At 37.8% G+C, this 21,604-nt stretch overlaps 1 protein-coding gene across 1 annotated transcript; it reads right to left on the bottom strand.

Annotated features, from left to right (window-relative positions):
* Positions 1 to 9,439: 9,439 nt before the first annotated feature.
* Positions 9,440 to 9,913, bottom strand: LOC149373992 (uncharacterized). Its single transcript, XM_089595093.1, has one exon. It carries the CDS (start codon positions 9,911 to 9,913, stop codon positions 9,440 to 9,442), a length of 474 nt encoding a protein of 157 aa, XP_089451219.1.
* Positions 9,914 to 21,604: the final 11,691 nt, after the last annotated feature.

The raw sequence follows: 21,604 nt of genomic DNA, 5'->3' as shown, positions 1-21,604 counted from the left end.
GGGGGGTAATATTATCATATTCATATCGAGTTTGCCATGGGAAAGGATATATGGTGAGGGAAGAGAAAAACATGATAACTATTGAGACTCGAGAGACAGAGAAAGAAAGAAAGAGAGAGAATGGTACAAGTAAAAAAATTACTAAGTAAATTAATTTTTTTTTTTACTTGTACTATTCTCATATTTTGGAACCTCTTAAAGCTTCACATGCCCCCCACTTAAATCTCATGTTATAAAACTAGTTCACATGGCCATCGTCGGTAAAATTTCAGGACTTACCATTTAATCATTGACAAATACTTTAAGTCACTAATCTAATAATATGTTACGAATACTTAGTTTACAATATAATAATTATATGATAAACATATAATTACATATATACTTATTGAGCGCGCGGTGGCTCAGTTGGCTTGGTCGTGGGTCGGCCCTCGGGAGACCGAGGTTCGATTCCCGGCCGGTGCAACATTTTCGGGCAAGTACCTCTGTGAATTATCACATGTGCTTTTTCACCACGCAATGCTCCTCGTGAAGAGATGGGTGCCCTTCACGCAGTTTATTAGTATTCTTTCACTATTTCACGAATTATTTCAAAACATTATTTTAGATTTTTCACGCTTTTATATCGGAACGGTAGTGTTATTTATATGGGCGTGAATATTGTGCTTTATTTAAGGATTGATAGTATATAGTAGTATATTATGTCACCAGTGTCGAAAAAGGGGTTGTCGCTCATCAAGTAAAAAATTATGCTCATGAATTGTCGATGGTTAGATCGACAACAAATGGGCGATGATCACTACGACCGAGCAAGCTCACATATGGCTTGCAATATTTTTACAGGTTTTATTTTTCGAGGGCTCTAACAAAAATTTTGCTTTTTCGAGTAAGCAACCTGTTAATGATAATTTAATGTTAATTTAATGTTATGAGAGGTAAATAAATTTATACTCACCCAAGTAACTAAAATATAGAATTTGAGTGAGCAAAATTGATTTTGCTTCTTTAAAAATTTTTTTTTTTGCTCTGCCAATCTAGAAAAAAAAGTAGAAAATTTATCTCTCTTTCTCTATCACCCGAGTGGAAAATAAAAAATTTAGCTCACCTAGGTGATGATAATAGTTCATTTCTTACGTAGGGCGAAAAGTCCAAAAATCTTGTCCAGAGTGCGTGATTTTTGTACCTATGTTTGTGCCCGAGGTGAGAACGAAATTTTTCTTCCAAGGGCGCAAAGTACAATTTTGGGCCGAAAGTGTGTCCCGAGGGTGCAAAGTGATTTCCGCACTTTGGGCCCATAGGAAGAAATTTACTAATTTCTCATCAAATGAAGAAAATTTTCACTATAGTATTTTAGCATCATAAGTCTATACGATACTGTATTTTTATTATTGCAGTACTATAGTTCAATGCTTATAGTAAGGGGCTACGAAAATTATAAAAGAAAGTACTTTTATTTCAGTGGTAGCAGACGGTAGAAGCTCTAATTTAAAGACGTTCACAAGCTACAGCAAAATATGTACGATTTGGCTAAATTTTGAATATGTTTTAGCACGCTATGAAAAAATAAGACTTGATTTTTTTCAGATTTTTTTACCACGTATTTCGGCACACATAAAATGACAAAGTTGAAGCTTCAACATAGGCTCTTATGACAATTTTTAAAAAGTTTATACCTTTTGACTCGAATGTACGATTTTCAATCTTTTGGGCTTAAATTATTGGTATTTAAAAAAAAAACAAATGTTTTCAAAATAAGCATTGTTTACCACGTAGTTATCTGATAAAAAACAAAATACGGTTTCTGAATTTACTAATATTGGTAATGGGCATTCGAAATTCTGCTAGTGCGGCAAATGCAAGTACGATTTGAATCGTTAGCGATTCAAAGTTTGTGGATATTATTAAATAGATATGGGTGCATAAAACATAAGTTATGTTTTGAGTAAATCCATTACGGATGAAAAATAAAAATTTATTAGATAAATTATATGTGTATTCATATATCAGTCTATTTAAGAATTATCTTAACATTTGACAAAGTTTTTTGTAATAATTTATAAATAATTATTAAGTACGTTGACGCATATTCACAATTGTTAACATAAAATATTGAAAAATTTTACTGACGTATTGGTTACATTTAAAGGTGTAAGTATATTTGTCAATTGCTCTATTTGATGCATAGATTTTCAATAAAAATTGCAATCAATATCAATTACACATATTACTCTTTACGATAACATCTATCATTAATACAACTATGGGCAGAAAGTTCGCAATCGTGTGTTAACTCACTGTAGAACACCCAAAAATTGCTCATATTGATCACCTAAACGATTCAAATTATTTTGTAACCAAGTTATAAAATTAATATTTGTTCAAAAATTCCGTTTAATGTTTATAAATATATAAGCATTACTTTTCTAGTACATTACAAACTGTACAAAATATCGTACCCTCAGTTAAATTCTTATACTCAATGAATAGACAAAACATGTTTTTATTATTCCATTGTACCATTAGATGCTGATATGCATAAAAAGTTGCAGAAATCAAGGACATTCACTCTTTCACCAGCTGCTGTATACATATATAGAATCAAAAGTAACAATGAACGGCTTGTCTACTGTACTCTTCATACTCTTGTATTTAAAATTTATATCAAAATGTTTATACAGGATTCCGACATTTCAATTTTTTGTGCTAAACATATTTAATTTTCAGTTACGTGGTTCATTCTGGTTAGTTGCTTAAGTATACCCTTTCATCAGAGACCCATAATATTAAAATATTTTACATAAGACTCTCCACCATATTGTTCTATTCGTCATATTGGTTCTTCAATAACGTCGTCTTGCATTATATGAATAGTATTATACAAGTCCCTGATACAAATGACGGTAGGATGAAAAAAAATAAAATACCTGCCATTCTATAGTTGCGGTGATACTTTCCATAAAATCAAATGTACTAAATGGTAAATTATCAAAATCGTATGACCGTGAAAATTCTCAGACTGATCGGATGCAAAAAAGTAATGGTAAAGTCAATCAGTATATTTTATCGGGATAAGTAGAATAGCCTGAAAAAAATTACGCCAGGATACTTATAAAACACTCCAATCAGAAAAAGTTACTACATCAGCACCGCAACAAATTAAAAATGTTTAACAGACATACAAGCTTCATAATACCGGCATAATGATACGAACATAACTAATTTGATGCTATTGTTCCCTTCCTTGCGGTGTTGATGGCGGTCCAGCGTGACTCCGAGATATTTTGCGAAGTAGTTCAATTAAATAGTAACATCATTGAAAGTGTAACTGTTATTTCTTCACCTACACAATACATATAATTTTGAAGGAACCAAAAATAAGCTTCTTAGCAACTTCAATCAACCCTAAATGCTTTAAAAAGCACTTATTTCACAAGAAAAAAGTGTATATTTTCGGTTGGCACTAGCATTTTTTTTTCGCTCGTGATACTTGTACTTTTACGCTAAAACGGGACTTGTAATTTTCAAAGTGAAAAAAAAACAAGACTTTTTTTGGTTACTTCATTCAACTCTAAACACTTTGGATTGCACTTATTTTACAAGACAAAAGTCTATTTTTTTTAGTCGGCACTTGTATTTTTTTCTCTTGTGGGACTTGTATTTTTACGCTTAAACCAAACTTGTAAATTTTCAAAGTAAAAAAAAAAAGACTTTTTTTGGTTACTTCATTCAACTCTAAATACTTTGGAATGCACTTATTTTACAAGACAAAAGTCTATTTTTTTTAGTCGGCACTTGTATTTTTTTCTCTTGTGGGACTTGTATTTTTACGCTTAAACCAAACTTGTAAATTTTCAAAGTAAAAAAAAAAAAGACTTTTTTTGGTTACTTCATTTAACTCTAAATACTTCGGAATGCACTTATTTTACAAGAAAAAAGTCTATTTTTTTCAGTCGGCACTTGTATTTTTTTTCTCTCGTGGGACTTGTATTTTTACGCTAAAACGGGACTTGCAATTTTCAGAGTAAAAAAAAAAAGACTTTTTTTGGTTACTTTAGCCAACTGTAAATACTTTAAGAAGCACTTAATTTACAAGAAAAAAGTAAGTTTTTTTCAGTCGGCACTTGTATTTTTGTTCTCTCGTGGGACTTGTATTTTTACGCTTAAACCAGAATTGTAAATTTTCAAAGTAAAAAAAAAAAGACTGTTTTTGGTTACTTCTTTTAACTCTGAATACTTTGAAAAGCATTTATTTAAAAAAAAAAAATAGTACATTACGCCACTAGAGCGCAAAGTGTCACTTTGCGCCCGCGGGCGATCTTTGCGCCCGCGGGCGATCTTTGCGCCCGCCGACTACTTTGGGCCCGTGGGCAGAAAAGTACTTTTCCGCTCGGAGGACTACAAAACATAAATTGTTCGTTCTTCAGAAAAAAAAATCCATTTTTATTCTTTAAAAATTGTACATAAATATGATTTCATCCAAATTTTACAATTTAATTTCGAAAACTTATAGAATTTCGCCCCCCGACTACAAAACATAAATTGTTCGTTCTTAAAAAAAAAAAATCCATTTTTATTCTTCAAAAATTGTATATCAATATGATTTTATTCAAATTTGATAATTTAATTTCGAAAACTTACAGAATTTCGCCCCCCGACTACAAAACATAAATTGTTCGTTGTTAAAAAAAAAAAATCCATTTTTATTCTTCAAAAATTGTATATAAATATAATTTCATCCAAATTTTACAATTTAATTTCGAAAACTTATAGAATTTTGCCCCGCGACTATAAAACATAAATTGTTCGTTCTTAAAAAAAAAAATCCATTTTCATTCTTCAAAAATTTTATATAAATATGATTTCATTCAAATTTGATTATTTAATTTTAAAAACTCATTGTAGGATTGAAATAATTCAAAATTATACTATTTCACATTATTATATAACTTTGAAAAACTGATACTTATATGTTTTGCACACTATTTTTATGTACAGTGTGGGAAATTTGATTTTTGGCACTTCAAATAATGTGAAAAAAGCCCATTTTATGCTTACTAGTACAGAAAAAGTATGAATTATGGTGTACAAAGAATTGTGATTACTTTGCGCCCTAGGGCAGAAAAGTACTTTTCCACCCTAGGGCAGAAAAGTTCCACTTCGGGCCCATGACGCATGCACGAAAAGTACTTTGGGCCCTCACTTTGCGCCTGATAGGGAGAAATGGTAGTTTTCCTACGAGTTTGAAAAGTCTCTGTTTGCGAACCAAGAGGTTTGCGGCCCGAGCTGAAGGTGAGGGACGTAACGAGGTTCGTAAAGGAGAATTTTCGAACGAGTTCCGGAAAACTGCTTTTTCGCCCAAGGAAGTACCAGCCTCCCAAAACCACCCGAGGGCGGAAAAGGATTTTTTCGGTCGGCACTTGTATTTTTTTTTTCTCGTAGGACTTATATTTTTACGCTTAAACCGGACTTGTAAATTTTCAAAGTAAAAAGAAACAAGACTTTTTTTGGTTACTTCATTTAACTCTAAATAGTTTGAAATGCACTTATGTCACAAGAAAAAAGTAAGTTTTTTTCAGTCGGCACTTGTATTTTTTTCTCTTGTGGGACTTGTATTTTTACGCTAAAACGAAACTTGTAATTTTCAAAGTGAAAAAAAACAAGACTTTTTTTGGTTACTTCATTCAACTCTAAATAGTTTGGAATGCACTTATTTTACAAGACAAAAGTCTATTTTTTTTAGTCGGCACTTGTATTTTTTTTCTCTCGTGGGAGTTGTATTTTTACGCTAAAACGAGACTTGCAATTTTCAGAGTAAAAAAAAAAAGACTTTTTTTGGTTACTTTAGCCAACTGTAAATACTTTAGGAAGCACTAAATTTACAAGAAAAAAGTGATTTTTTTTCGGTCGGCACTTGTATTTTTTTCTCTCATGGGACTTGTATTTTTTTGCCTACATGAGACTTGGAATCTTTTTGACATGTCATGAGGGAGATTAATCTGCAAGTTGTTGGTTTACAACTAACAGTTATGTTTCCTCAAAATAATCACATTATTACATTAGAAAAGGAAAAAATTTCTAAGTTCGAAAAATCAGCTGATTATTTGGCATCAGGAATCAGCTGATTTGTCAGCCGACAAATCAGCTGATTTTTTTTACCAGTGATACCTTTAAGACTGTATCGTGTCTGATTGTTGTTTGAATCGTGTCTGATTGTTGTTTGAAAATCGTTAAAGTACAAACCAGTGATTTGGTAAAGAATTGGCAATAAAATCATATATAGATTACCCTGTACAAGTAGTATGTAAAAGTTGTTGGATTAATTAATTTTGGATGATTTCGTTAAATGTTATTTATACCAAGTGTCAGTAGCTATGGCGATGCTGTCGTCATTTTCTTGTTATTGTTTGGGCTAAATTGTCTGTTTTAGTAGGAAAAAATAAGGTAAAAATTCTATTACAAAAATAATAAATTTTATTACACGTTAACAAAACGTAGAAAAATGTATGTCACTTCGTGATAATTTTTATTACACAGTTGTTTGACTAGTTACTTACTAGTTATTCTAATATTTCTCGAACCAAAATCACAGTTGTGTTGACTAAATATTAAAATAATTTCAATTTGTATAGTACTTATAATACTAGAAATATTAGTTATAGTATCTTATACAGTATTTTGTAACAGTCGAACATGATTCATTTTACATGTAACAAGTACATAATCACAATAATGTTTGGTAGAAAATGAGGTTTAAAGCATTTTTGATCTGAAGAAATACATAAATACGTTATGCAAAAAAAAATGTTCCAAAGTTTTGAACCTCTAATATTTCTTATTTAATAATACATAGGCTAAAATAGCAGTAGTTTTAGCACATCCGTTGCGTTGCGTTCCATAAATTTTCAGTATTGAATTAATATCTAGACGCCTTATGGAGCATGGAATATTCAATAAATCAAGAGCAAAGGCACTTAGAAGTTGTGTTTGCGAGTCTTTTTTTTTTGCCACGTACCAAAAACGATACTTATCATAAGACTCCGCGTCCAACATTTTTTAAAATGGTTCCTTACCTTCTCTATATTTTTGTAAAGCATCAAAGCTATCTATCTCTTTTGTATACGGCAATTCATCGAGCAAGTAATCAAAAAGTGCACCTTCATGAACTTCATTATTAATGAATGTTAATCCTCTGTAAGAGGGATCAAAATAATTGACAGCCAATAGGAGAGGCTTATACAATCGATCTAACATCTCATCCACGTTAAAACAATAGTTTGTAATGTCTGTAAAGAGTGGGAAAAGATGTTGTGTGAAATCACTTAACATATATTCTGATCCAGCTTTATCTTTGATCTCTAGTAAAGTTTGCTTGAGCATACCTGAGCCGACAATATCACTTTGAATATTTTTTATAAGATTATTTATAAAAATAGAAAAGCAATAAATGATGTTCACATGAGCGTCCTTTTCCAGGGACTTTACATTAGGAACTGTGTAACCACTGCTTAGGATCACGTAACAAAGGGATGTGTGATAAGTAGACTGAGAGACCTGTACTGAATCACTTATAAAACTTGTGAGCTCTCCTGGTATATCCTGACCGATTTCACACATTTGAGTTTGGATGTGATAGTAACGATCATTTTCTATTAAAAAACTGCAAAAATAAGATGCTGACTCGTTTGTGTGAGTCGTCACTCCCATAACTTTAATTGACTGCATAAGTTTGGTATTTCCATTGATTTTTAGGAATGATTGATTCAGCACTCGATCCCTGAAATCTTCTTCTGTGGGTAGTTCATAATTCTTATCAAAAGCTCTGATCATTTTTTTAAATGAATCATCCCGAAATATGGTAAAGGGAATCTCATTAATAACAACGCATTCTAAAACACTTAAATCTTTTTGTAAAATACTAGTACCAGTACGTGATTGATTACCTTGAGATTTTGAAGTCACCTAAAAAAAATATATAAATTTTTTTAATAATACTTAATTTTCAACCTATTGTAAAGTTTCAAAAGACACACCAATATTTTAAACCAAAAATAAAAGAAATAATAGAACATGAAACTGGCATAAGCAATTGTTCAATGAAATATAATAAATCAATAAGAATTTTACTTTAATGTAAATATCCTTACATTCAGAATAGAGTGTTAATATTTATCATAGTGCGTATGTTTTCTATACATGTTCTTTCAACGTAGAAAGAATGTTTGTGTTATAAATAATAATCAGTTTGCTGATAACACATTAAACTTAACACGTATAACGTACTACAAATAGTGTCACTTGGTAAGTAGGTGGTATGATATGAAAAAGACTTACGGTGCAACTTGATGTATGTATTTGAGTAGATGAGTTCCTATTACAAATAGCTGAATTATCCACAGCAAGAATATTTGGACTACTGGTAGTTATTCTAGGAGAGCAGTCTTGAGTTTCAAAAGAGCATTCCGTATTAGCAGAAGAAAACGTTTGTGCATTGGGAATGTTAGGATCAATATTCTCAGACTTCGATAAACAAACACTCCTAAAAATGAGAATGGAATCAATATACACAATGTTTTTTAGTATTTATAAATTATATGCATTACTTATGTACCTATGCGTAGTTAGTCCCGCCTTGCTGGTTTTTTTCATTCGCTTCTTGCAAATCTGGCATTCACCTTCGATGATTCTGCCAGATAAGTCCCTTATTTTGGTGAAACCTGTCCAACCATCATGATAGGGTCTTTTAATAGGTGGTGAGGGTGAACTCATTTTTCTGTAAAGTTACATTTATCTAAAAACTTTTGCAGGAAATAATTTCAAACATTATTTTATTTGGTAACTTTGATGATTAAATGTTCAAGTGTACCCAACTTGCACACTAACATTTTCAGTAAAAACAAATGCATAATATCTTAAAAACAATAACTGAGAAGTAATTCAGACACTTTTGAGTAAAAATATGGAAAAGTAGAAGATAAACACTATCACTGTCATGAGTAAAACATTTATATATTATACATATTATGAAATAAGTACACTTGCATTTTTAGACGAAAAATAATAAGTTATCGTTTTCAAAACGAGTTAAGGATTAGATAATGAGAGTAGTAAATAAAGAGAGTTCTGAATAGTAACTATGGTAAAACATCCAAGGGAATAACCTCAATGTTTACACATACATACAAACACATGTTTGCTAATAATGTTTATATGCTTCAGATGCTTAAAAACCACATTATTACATACCTACGTTGAGACTTGCTCTGTTTTCGAATGTTTTGATGACTTCTCAAAGATAAGTCAACTCGATTATGTATTGAAACATGAGGCTCCCTTGGCTACAGAAGAATAGACTCCTCAGAGCACAGCAGACGTCTGACGAGTACAAGTCGGTCAGACGTCGGGTATGTTTAACATCCCTGGCTTCGGGCCAGTTGTGGCCTTAGTTCTGGCATAGCTGTTGGAGGGTACGCAGCGACAGGTAAGGCGAGCACGATTCGCCGTAAGTCACAGTGAGCAGCTGGTAGTGGGTTGGAGTCTGGCTGGGATCGGCAGCCCAGACAATCCGCTGCAGGTCGACGTCACGGTAGTCGATCCAAATCTGCCGGAACATCATGCAGATGTCGCTGCAGAAGGCGATGCGGTGCCGCCACCAGCGCATGAGCACCGATGGGAGCGTGGCTTGAAGTCTGGGTCCAGCGTGGAAGACGTCGTTCAAGCTGTGGCCACTGGAAGTCGGGTTGGACGCGTTGAAGACTTCTCGGAGCTTGCGCCCGCGATCAGCATGCTGCCATATGCCATGATGATGGATGTAGTTGACGGGCCCAGCTGTAGCTGCAAGCTCAGCGCTGGTGAGCGGGCGCATGTGGCCCATCGCGAGATAGTCAGCCATGAATCGACTATACTCCACAGCCATGTCGGGGCTTCACCGAAGCCGGCGTTGCAGAGCTGCCAAGGAGGCCTTGGCGCTCTAAAGACTGTCGCCAAGAAGAAGCGAACCGCTGCCCTTCAGCGGGAGGCGCACGATGTACCGTCCGTCCGCGGCGCGTCGGTGGTCTGCGAACGCACGCTCGCACTCGATGTCCTCATCTGAGCGGCGGTGAGCCTGAGGAAGATCCTCCATCTCCCAGAACCGCTGTAGCAAAGCGGTTAGCTCGTTGTGCCAAGGCGGAGCCACGTCGGATTGGGCGGCTGCACAGACGGCCGACGTACCTGGAGCGAGCCCGACGGCACGGCCTGCCAATACCCAGCTGAAGACTGTGCGCTGCCCGACGATTTCTCCTCGTTGAGTGTAGCTGGGTCGTAGCAGCAAGTGGTAGTAGTCGGCGCCGATGAGGAAGTCGACGCGTTGTGGCGTGCCAAACGAAGGTTCGGCAAGGCCCTCGCAGTCAGCCCACTGCCGGATTGCCTCCGGGTGCAGCGGGGTGGAGGGGGATACCAGGCCGAGCCTGGGCAAACACAGCGCTGTCAGCGCGACCGGTGGTGCGGGCCCTGGAAGCTCGAGGCGGAGATGGGCCCGGACTCTGGACCGGACGGCGGACTCGCCGCCGACGCCGGAGATGCTGGCTTCGATGGTTTCTAGTCGTGCGCCGACCAGGCGTGCGAGAGTCGCAGAGATGACGGTGACCTCGGAGCACGCGTCGATCAGCGCTCGGGCCGGAACTCGACGACCAGAAGGACCGCTCAGATGGACGAGGGCGGTCGGAAGCACGGCTAGTCAAGCTTGAAGTGATGCGTCAGTCGAGTGCTCTCCCGATAAAGAGGTGGGCGGGTCCGTGCGGGGCTGCTTTGATGATGTAGAGCCATCGGGCTGCCCCGAGTGGCGGCGACGGGCACCGTCGTGCAGTGAGCTGTGATGCTGCGCTCGGCAATATTGGCAAGCCGACCGGGAGGGGCAGTACTTCACAGCGTGCCCGGGTCGGAGGCAATTGAAGCACAGCCGTGCCTGGTAGACGAGCTCCCTCCGTGCGCGTACATCAAGCCCCTGGAACTGCGCACAACGCCCGGGATAATGGCCCTCGTGGCACGCCAGGCACGACGGCGTATCGTTTCTCGTGGCGAGGGCGTGGTAATTGCGTCCTGATGTCGAGGAGTTCGAGCGTGCGGCTGTCCCGCTGAAGGGACGTGCGGGCTGCGAGGCTTCAACAGAGCTGGCGGCGCGGAAACGGCGCCGAAGAAAGTCGGTCGAGGTGGCGAATGTGGTGACGTCAACTCGGAGCCGGAAACGGTACTCTCCAACCGTTGGAGCTCCTCCTCCCATGCACGCCTCGTCGCTGGATCCATGCCAGTCATTCCACACGAGACAAACCTATCGTCCCAGCCGGCTACGGGACGACCTAAGGCGCGAAGCTGGTCGCGATGTTTTTCCAGGGTGTCCAAGAGGCTCTGCAACCCGCGGGCGGACTTGTCTCTGAGTGGCTTGATGTTCCGCAGGGCTGTGACATGGTCATGGACGAGAAGGCAGCTGTGCTCGTAGCGCGTTTCAAGCAGAGCCCATGCCGTAGAGTAGTTGGCCTCGGCTACCTGGACCGTATTGAGGGCCGTCTTAGTGTCTCCCTGAGCAAGCGACTTCAAATAGAACAGGCGCTCAACGTTGGTAAGTTGGAAATCCTCGTGGATCAGCGCTCGGAAGAGATCACGGAAGCTCTCCCAGTCTTCTCGTCTCCCGGAGAAGTTCGGAATGCTGATTCTCGGCAAGCGAGGCCCACGGCCCGAAGGCAAGACCGCGCGTCGAGGTAGTGCGCTTCCACGTCAGTGTACAGCTGGACCAACCGAGACGCCTTTTCCGGTGGCGGAGTTTCGATGAGTTTGAGATGGTTGGCTTGAAAATCGCCCCAATATCCGCCGAGCAACTCCAACCTCGCTTCTACCATGCCTAAGCTCCAGCGGGCTGGGTCCATCTCATGAATGGTGCGGGTCAGGTGGCCAACAACCTCGGCGAGAGCCGACTGAGCACCGAACAGTGCGGTCCAGCCTTCGTCCATTCTGAAACATAAGTATTCGACGCTTGAGCGGAATATGCCACCGAGCCACAGCTGGCGGTGTTAGGGGGGTCGACAATTCGAGTCAAATTGGCAGGCGACGCGCTTGAGCGGAAAAGATGGCCGCCACGGCCGACAAGGAGGCCGTCGGCGGATCATTGCAACAATGGCGGCTTGATGAAGCCGGGCCACGTCTATACCACTCGTTAACTTTGGCCGTCAGCGACACAGCCTGCTTGCCGCCGTGGCTGGGCCAAATGACTGAACCGCGAGCTCTGTCAGCCGTGGCAGTCCCTCGCAACATTTCACGCGTGCAGGGCGACACGGCTTCGACATTGCCGTGGCCGAACGACTGGTGCCGGGCGGCGGGCACTATGGCGACCGGGGCGGCCATGTTCGCGCTTTGTTTGTCACTTATACTTACATTGCTTTAAATAATGTGGAACCACCAGCTGTCCTCTGGGCTGCTGGTCGCTGGTTATCTCCGCGGAATCCGGCTCTCAAAGGACCAATGTTTGGTAAAACACTTTACTAGATATTGTACAAGAGGGTTAATTACAGCGTGAGAGGCGTCGTGAGTGTGAGCGGGACAAGCGTCCGGTCGTCTCGGAGAGCAGTGCTCAAGTGCCCGAACGCAGAGGCGGCTCCCGGCAAGACGGAAGCCCGTGAGCATGGCGGAAGTGCACGCAGCGCCTCGCTCGGCTGTCGCGCTCGGGCGAGAAACCAAACATCTTAAGTCTGGAAAGTTTAAGATACCGTGAGTTATTAGTTCTGCAAAACTATCAAAAGAACTTGTGTATTCTTATACGTATATAATTTTATATTGAATTTAATTGCGGCTTTAATCTACCACCGTTTTAAATTATTGTATCTTTGAACCCATAATTTTATTTATTTTGATATGGTATGCTGAAATAGCTGGGTTTGGATTACAATACTTAGATGGTTTTTTCTCACTTGATTTTATAAAAGGTAACGTATTGTTAATGTCACTACACATCTCTGTGCTTTCCTGTTTCTTTGGAGGTGATTGATACAAAGTATGATTAAATGCATATATTCCTTGACTTAAGGATCTATCAAAATTATGAGAATCATCTGAGATTTTAAGGTCAGAGATTTTTTTACAATAAGTATGGTCATTTCTACGCATTCCAAAAGTTTTCTCACACTCATTACTTTTTTCAATAAAATCATCAGAAACATTTAGTTCTTCAGTTTCACTTTCACAATCGGCTTTACCCTTCCAATTTTTTTGAAAGTTTAAAAAACTGTATTGTAGATTATTTACAGGCTTACTCTGGTTTTTCATTTCTTTCAAAAATTGTAGCCCATCAAAAGTTTTTTTTTTTAGAAATTCTCCATGTTCTATTAAAAATTCTTTAATATCAATTTTGTTTTGTTCACTAGGAGTAAGTAAATTAAGAAGATCAAGATCATAATTTTATTGTATGTATGAGATTCCACGTACGCTATCAACATTAGTAGATGCTGTGATCTTTGTCCAAACAGGAAACCATGACAATAATTTTATAAAAAATTTTATTAACTTTTCGTTAGTGTAAGGATTTGGAGTATTCAATAATTTATCTGAGTTAGAAATAGTTTTGCAAATATTTACATGAATCTCTAAGAAATAATTATAAACGAATTTATCTGTACTATCTAAATTGTTACAAAACGTATCATTAGAAATTTCAATTTGTTTATTACTAATTAGTATTTCATATTGTTTATCACAGTCTTGAGTAATACTATCCAAAAGATTTTTGTTCGTTTATGCTCAGTTAAAAATTTATAGCTATAATTATACCTATAAATTAACGCTATAATTATAGCTATAAATACCTATAAAACAGCTACAATAATGTATAAAATTCAGCTATAAATATAGCTATAGATTACAGCTGTAATCTTTTTACAAATTTTGAATAAAATTTAGTTTAAAATCTAATTTTTTCAACATATATCGATCAGAATCGGCGATATCATCCGTGTGATAACATTAAAACTGAGGGCCTAAAGTATTTTTAAACAATTTTTAAAAAACTTGAAATTGTATATGATTTCTTGTTTTTTTTTACTTATTTAAAAATACTTTAGGCCCCCAGTTTTGCTGTTATCATACGGATGATACCATCTGTACTGATTGATATACATTGAAAAAATCTGATTATTAACTAATTTTTATTTATTATTTGTGAAAAATTTACAGCTGTAGTTTATAGCTATATTTATAGCTTAATTTTATACATTATTATAGCTGTTTTATAGGGAGTTATAGCTATAATTATAGCTATAAATTTTAGTCATATTAATGGCTATAAATTTTTGACTGAAAGGATTATCCATTCTTTGCTTTGATACTCACAACAAATAACGTACAGTAAATTCATCAAGATTTCTAAAAACTTGTCAAAATTAGTAACTGAACTCAAGAACAATATTGTTACGTAGGGAAGATATTGGTATGGAGGTAATTCGCGAGAATGATCAACACCAGAGATGAGTAGAGAGATTGCTAACGCCAATGCTATGGCGTGAGACAACTTTTTTCCGCTGATCGGGGCGATCCGCCGCGGCCAGCCGTCGAACCAAGGCGCACATTTTTTGAGAGTGCAAGACTCGTATCGAAGAGCGTGCGCCTACAAGAAGAAAAGTGGATTTGCGTGGAAATGAGCATATAGGCGCACATTTTGGTGACACGTAGAAGGGGTATGCCGAATGTGTGCCTACGAGGAGAGGAGTGGAAATGTTGACTATAGCTATATATCTGAGCGCACAGCCAAAGCAAGCGACGACATGAGTTTTCCTCTTTTGACTGCAACCGAGTATATGCTATATATATTTAACTTACTCTTGCTCTCTCGCTCTTGCTTGAATGTTATCTATCAATCTTATATTAGATTAAATCGTGAAACTAAATGCTCATAATTATATGCACAGAATTTGATATCAAAACATTTTTTTTTTCCGTACGTTAATACTTAATTTGAAATGTAGTATTATTTTGAAAAAATGTTCAGCTAATTTTTTTAAGGATGTCAGTTCAGCTATATACCCACTGGTTAATTATTTTTCCTCATCATAATTGTTGTGAACTGTAGGACAAGCCCCGGAGGTTATCGATGAACATATGTGACTTTAAGATCTCCTTCCCTCGAAGTTTCGATAGCTAAGGTAGTAAGGGCTTATGCCACTATTAGTCTTGTTTTGCTATGTGAGGATCGATTCCAACTGTCGGCAAATTTTTTTTTTTTAACGTGATTCATCATTCTAGTTTATTTTATTTTTATTCATGTTTTATTAAAATTTATAAATAATATTAAAAAACCCTTTTCTCCCTATACATCGAAATATATTTTTTTAATACTAATTATATTGAATAATTTCATAAGCTGATACTTATCCTTAGCATGGCCATTTCGGAATTTCATAATAATAAAATAATTCCTCAGGATATGAGTATAATTCTTACATCTAAAACTCCCAAGAAATTATTAACACAACTTATAATATAAATTATTAACACTTATAAATTTCAACAATTTGAAAGCAGATCTTATAAATTATTGAAAATTATGTTTAAGCTTTAAACTTTTACTTCTTTGAAATTCATAATGTAAGTGACAAGTGGTTGTAACTACCAGGTAAAAATTGTAAGTAACGTAACAGTTAACTTGATATATAAGATCTGTTTTTCATTACTGTTCAGATTTTTGTTGCATAATTTTCAAAGGTATTAAGTTTTGATATTTGCATACGCTAATTAAAAGTTTCGTCTGGAACCAACATTATGTAATTGACATTGAAATTACATATTTAATCAACACAATAAGTATAGCTGCTATACCTAAAATTTTTTTACAACAAAAGACGAAAAATAAATGTTTAGGGAGTTTTATGTAAGTTTTCTTGTGCCTTCGAAGATTATGATTATTGTATCGATGGATAAAAATATCGATCAGAACAGCTTAATCGTTTCTTGGAAAAAAAAACTAAAAGTTAATGAAAATCATGTATAAGGATTTTTTTTCTCTTACTTTGGATGTTAATAGTTTCTTGGGAGTTTTAAATGTTAGAATTATACACATATCCTAAGAAATTATTTTATTATTATGAAATTCTGAAATGGCCATGCTAACGATAAGTATCAGCTTATGAAATTATTCAATATAATTAGTATTTAAAAAATGTATTTCGATGTATGGGGAGAAAAGGGTTTTTTAATATTATTTATAAATTTCAATAAAACATGAATAAAAATAAAATAAACTAGAATGATGAATCACGTTAAAAAAAAAAAATTTGCCGACAGTTGGAATCGATCCTCACATAGCAAAACAAGACTAGTAGTGGCATAAGCCCTTACTACCTTAGCTATCGAAACTTCGAGGGAAGGAGATCTTAAAGTCACATATGTTCATCGATAACCTCCGGGGCTTGTCCTACAGTTCATAACAATTATGATGAGGAAAAATAATTAACCAGTGGTTATATAGCTGAACTGACATCCTTAAAAAAATTAGCTGAATATTTTTTTAAAATAATACTAGATTTCAAATTAAGTATTACCGTGAGGAAAAAAAAAAATGTTTTGATACCAAATCTGTGCATATAATTATGAGCATTTAGTTTCACGATTTAATCTAATGTAAGATTGATAGATAACATCCAAGCAAGAGCGAGTAGAGAGCAAGAATAAGTTAAATATATATAGCATATACTCGGTTGCAGTCAAAAGAGGAAAACTCATGTCGTCGCTTGCTTTGGCTGTGCGCTCAGATATATAGCTATAGTCAACATTTCCACTCCTCTCCTCGTAGGCACACATTCGGTATACTCCTTTAACGTGTTGCCAAAATGTGCGCCTATATGCTCATTTCCACGCAAATCCACTTCTCTTCTTGTAGGCGCACGCTCTTCGATACAAGTCTCGCACTCTCGAAAAATGTGCGCTTTGGTTCGATGGCTAGCCGCGGCGGGTCGCCCCGATCAGCGGAAAAAAGTTGTCTCACGCCGTAGCATTGGCGTTAGCAATCTCTCTACTCATCTCTGATCAACACAGATTCCTTCAAGAGCTTTATTTAAGATACCGAAATCATAGGCAAGGTAGCGCGTGTGGTCCCTACAAATGCTCATCGTGTACTCTCCGAATAGACCCTCTCATTGCTCGCTCTTCCCTTCCGTCGGCCCTAGGGCCCCTCGTTATGAGGTTTGAGGAGAGGGAGTGTAGAGTCTCACCTATATTACCGTACGTTACAGGTCCGAGGCCGTGACGTCATTGTCCTCGACGACGCTGACTTTTTAATTTATCTAGTGTTGAGTCTGTATACTTGTTTTCGACTTTATGTGTGTGTGTGTTATATTCTATTGTCGGTGTTGTTTATGTTGCTTAATCTTTCACACTTATCCTTTCATTCAACTGTAAAGAACCGCTGTTCATCTTTATACAATAATATTTTTGCTCTTTCCATTATTCAATTTTTTCTCATCGTGTGTCGAGTGTATTACAATATTTTTTGTGTATGCACTTTGCCTTGTATTACAATTATGTACAAAATTGCCGTGAGGTGGGCATTTAAATGCAATTGCTTAATACTACTTTACATTAAATTTTGTTTGACAATGTGGTTTCAATTTGAACTTTCGCATGTGTTTATTTACAAAAAAAAATTCCGTACAACCTTCTTATTATAGTATTCAAGTGAACAAAAGAATCTTTTTGGATCTTGTCCTCCGGACTTCGCCCCCCGATGCAGTCGAGCGAATTATTTTTTTTGTTCACTTTATTTTATTTCAATCTTTTTTTCAATAGACCTTAACATTACTCCCTCGCTGTTACACATTTTAGGAAGAGAAAAAAAATTCTTTATAAGTATCGTCCTACGGACCGTGCCCCCCGATATAGTCGAGCGACTCCCGGCGCTCACGTTTGTTCGCTTATTATTACTATCATTATTACAGCTACAAGTATTAAATTTTTTTTTTTTTTTTTTTAGTAGACTTAAAATGACTCTTTCAATACTACATATTTTGAAAGAAAGAAGATTCTTTCTTAGTTTTGTACTTCGGACTGCGCCCCCCGATACAGTTGAGCGACTCCCGGCGCTCGTCCTCGAGGCTCACGAATTTTAATTTTGTATCACGGTCACCGGCAATTCTAGTATTCGTCTAGAGGATTGCAGTTGCCTTTCTGCTCCGAGTTCTACTGTCGGTGTGGTTTGAATTACTGCCAATTCTCGTGCTTCTTCTTGAATTTTTTTTTTTCCTGTAAACATTTTAAAACATATTAGTAGTAGGGCCCCCCGATGAAGAAGGCACTTATACATAAGAAAAAGAACTCCTATTCCCATGACTGTCAGTCCTGCCATTAGATAAACGAGCCATTTAAAATTTTTAATTTCTTTTCGTGTCTGTTGACTTTCTGCGAGCCCGCGGGCCTGTTTAATAATTCCCCCTAAGGGTGTCCCCTTGGCTAGCGGGTTGGTCCTGGAGTGCCCTTGTTTATTAACTAGTTTAAGTTCCCCTTGTGCTAGTAGTGTGCTAATACCATCTGAAACCCCTTTACCTTTTAATGTTCCGTCTAAATCTTCTAATATTCCGTTGATATTCATGTTTACCATTCTAAAGTAGGTGGTATTTAGCTTTTCCTTTTTATTTGACGGAGCTGCTATGCGCACATTCGTGTTGTGGGCGGCACAGCCTGCATTGAGTCGTAGAATACCCGTGCCTTTAAGTGAGATTGTTCTATGGTTTGAGCCGTAGCACTCTATAAACAGTGGCTCCTCTTGTACCGCTGTAAAAGCCCAAATTTTTTTATTCATGGCCATGTATTCATGATCTGGCCATATATAGGCATAAGTGTTAGAATTGTTTAGGCCTTTCTGCTTTATCGGAAGGGGTAAAGGTCTGTATAAGTTGGCGTAGTCTTTATCCAACAACGGGATGCTTATGTGGTAAATCAGCTGATTGTTCTGCATCCAAATTGTTACTCTAGATATGTCTATTATTTCGAGCGGGCTTATCTGAGATATCGCTCCCGGAAAGATTAGCTCCGGTCTGGATAGTTTTGATTATATTTTGGAGTTATCAGAAATCATGGGTGATATGAGCCTCGGATGTACTAGCTCTCTTGCCGCAAAGAGGACTGCGTTTATTATGGAGTCGCAGTCAGCCATGTGTTGTTTAACGCTTCTATCTAGTATATTTGTAGCTGCAATTGTCAAGCTATCTATCTTCTGTAAGTTATTTATGTTTTCCATTTTCCTTATATCTGCTTCTATGTTTTCCACTCTGTCCTCTACTTCGCTTACCCTGTTAGACATTAATTCTGTTTGTGTAGCCGGGAGTTTTGCTATGTTATGTGTATTGTTTTTGTTTAAGTCGAGCGCGTCTGTCAATGCTTCATGATCGTCACTGTTTAACGTACCGAATAAAAATTTTAGAATAGTTCCCCCCCAGGGCATCATTGCTCTCTTACAGCGGTTATTTATTCCTTGTAGCAGGTTTGTCAATCGCTTGTAGGACTCCATTGCTTGCGTTATTTCATATCCTATTGTTTGTAGTCTGGTTTTCTGAGCAGCTTTAGGCGCTAGTTGTTCGCTTTTTTTCCACAATTGTCTGTATATCGATCTTAGTTTTGGTCCCAGCGAGAGGTGGAATGATGAATCAATTTTTTGTACGATTATCCAGTTCGTGCTGGTTGTAGCCAGCGGGGAAATCTTTTCCGCGATCAATCCTGAGTTATTTTGTATTTCTGTTATTGACCAATGAAGCTGTTCCGGTACCTCTAATTGTGCCCTGCAATACATAAATCTGTTAGCTATGTCTCGCGCACCCTGGTTCCTGCCTACGGGCTCGCGCTCCAGTCTCTCTGGTAAATGCTTGTTCTAACGCTATTCATACCCCCTTGATATCTATTTATTTACAAGTATTATCAAGTATCCCTTCCCCTTTTCTTCGTATATCCCCTCTCTGCTTTTTCCCTTTTGTGGCTTTTGCCTTCAACCAACAACAACAAAAAATGAATACCTCTCTTTGTAAATTTTTTTTTTTTTTTTTTTTTTTTGGAGAGAGAGAGCGAGAAGAAAAGAAAAAATTCGATTTCGACCGTGGCCCGTGTTTGGCTCCGAATTGCCGTTCTGAAGTCTACTATTTTGGCAGGCAACTAATAGCCGAAGCAATAATTTTATTACACAAAGCCGTTATATACTGCAAGTAAAGTCGGGAGTATGGCTCTACCTTAACAATTTGTGATGCTTGTGCACAGCTAAAAGATAACATATTATGTGATAAATTATTTGTCGCCTTATTATATGGTTGAGGACGTATTCGGTATTTTTGTAAAATTTCTGCGGAGAGTGGGGGAAAAAGGGGGGCCAAGAAAAATTCCTTTCCCTTTTCTCCCAGTTCGTTGGAGAAGATGTAGTAAATACCGATTTCTTCTCTAACGCATGGCTACGGTTCGCAGTGGACGCTGAAAATGCTAGTCTAGTTGTCGTTTCCTTATATGAAAGTTACAATGGTAGTATAATGCGTGTTCGAAGGAAACCTATGTGTCGTAGCAGAAGGGTGCATATGGTGTATGAAATTTTCCTCTCTTTTGATTATAGTCGTCTTACTCTCTTCCTCTTTAAGCTTGTTCGCTTTACTATTTTCCGCGCCAACTTTCCCTTTGCATTTTCCCCCATGGGAGTAGAAGATAAGGATTGTTGGATTGGATGTTCTGATTTCTCCCTTTCTTTATCACATTTCACTCTGACTTTGTCGCTTTGGGATCTCTGACGTGCTCGTGGTTTCTTCGCTTGTAACATATTCAGCTTCTGTTTTCGGTTTTCGTTTGATTAACTCAATACACCGTTTTCTTTTTCTCTGGACGTCACCTCGTTTTATGTATTTTTCTCTTTCTTTAATTTTTTTTTATTTTATTTTATTTTTTTATTTTTTTTTTCTCTTCACTCGTGAAAAATGGCTTCATCCGCGAGTGCCAGTGATTTCGTGCGCCGGCTTCGGGAGTTCGTGAGTTAAACTCACGGACTTGTGCGTGGCCCAGGGTACGTTGCCAGTGATGGCAGTTTGTGTACCCTGTTGGACGGGGCCATAGCGGAGGACGTATTGCTGTGCTCCGGCTGTTCGCATGTAAGAATATATAAATATGTATTTTTTTTTTTTTTTTGCATTACTTTGTTTTCATTTGTAGCTTTACATATGACTCTCTCGCTTTTCCTTTAGTCGATCGTCTTGTATGTTTGTCGGCGGGTGCCCTCCGTCGGCCGTACTCGCGGGGCCCAACTGGTGGTGGTTGGGGGGGCAGACCGTCCTGGTTCCGATTGACTGCCCGATCCACGGAGTGGTAGGTGTCTTATTGGTGCATATATTTACATGTATATATGTTTTGGTCTTATGTGTCCAATTTCACTCTCTTTTTTTGTTGTAGTTGGGGACGCGATTGGTCGTGGATCCCCACGCGTTCTTCAACCTGCCCCGACCTTTGCGTCAGCCCGGGTGGCCGTCGGACGCCTTGCCTCTGCCGGTGCAGAGGTACAAATATCGCGGCGGCGTGACGCTGTGAGGTTTACTGTCCGTCCGGAGAGTTGTTTATGCCCATTTTCCAGGACACTCTT

This window comes from Copidosoma floridanum, unplaced genomic scaffold, assembly GCF_036245765.1.
Source record: "Copidosoma floridanum isolate Cflo_tuat_1 unplaced genomic scaffold, Cflo_Japanese_pri ptg000024l, whole genome shotgun sequence".
Lineage (NCBI taxonomy): Eukaryota > Metazoa > Arthropoda > Insecta > Hymenoptera > Encyrtidae > Copidosoma > Copidosoma floridanum.
The sequence above is the reverse complement of the archived record's forward strand: the minus strand, read 5'-3'. Positions and strand labels throughout refer to the sequence as shown.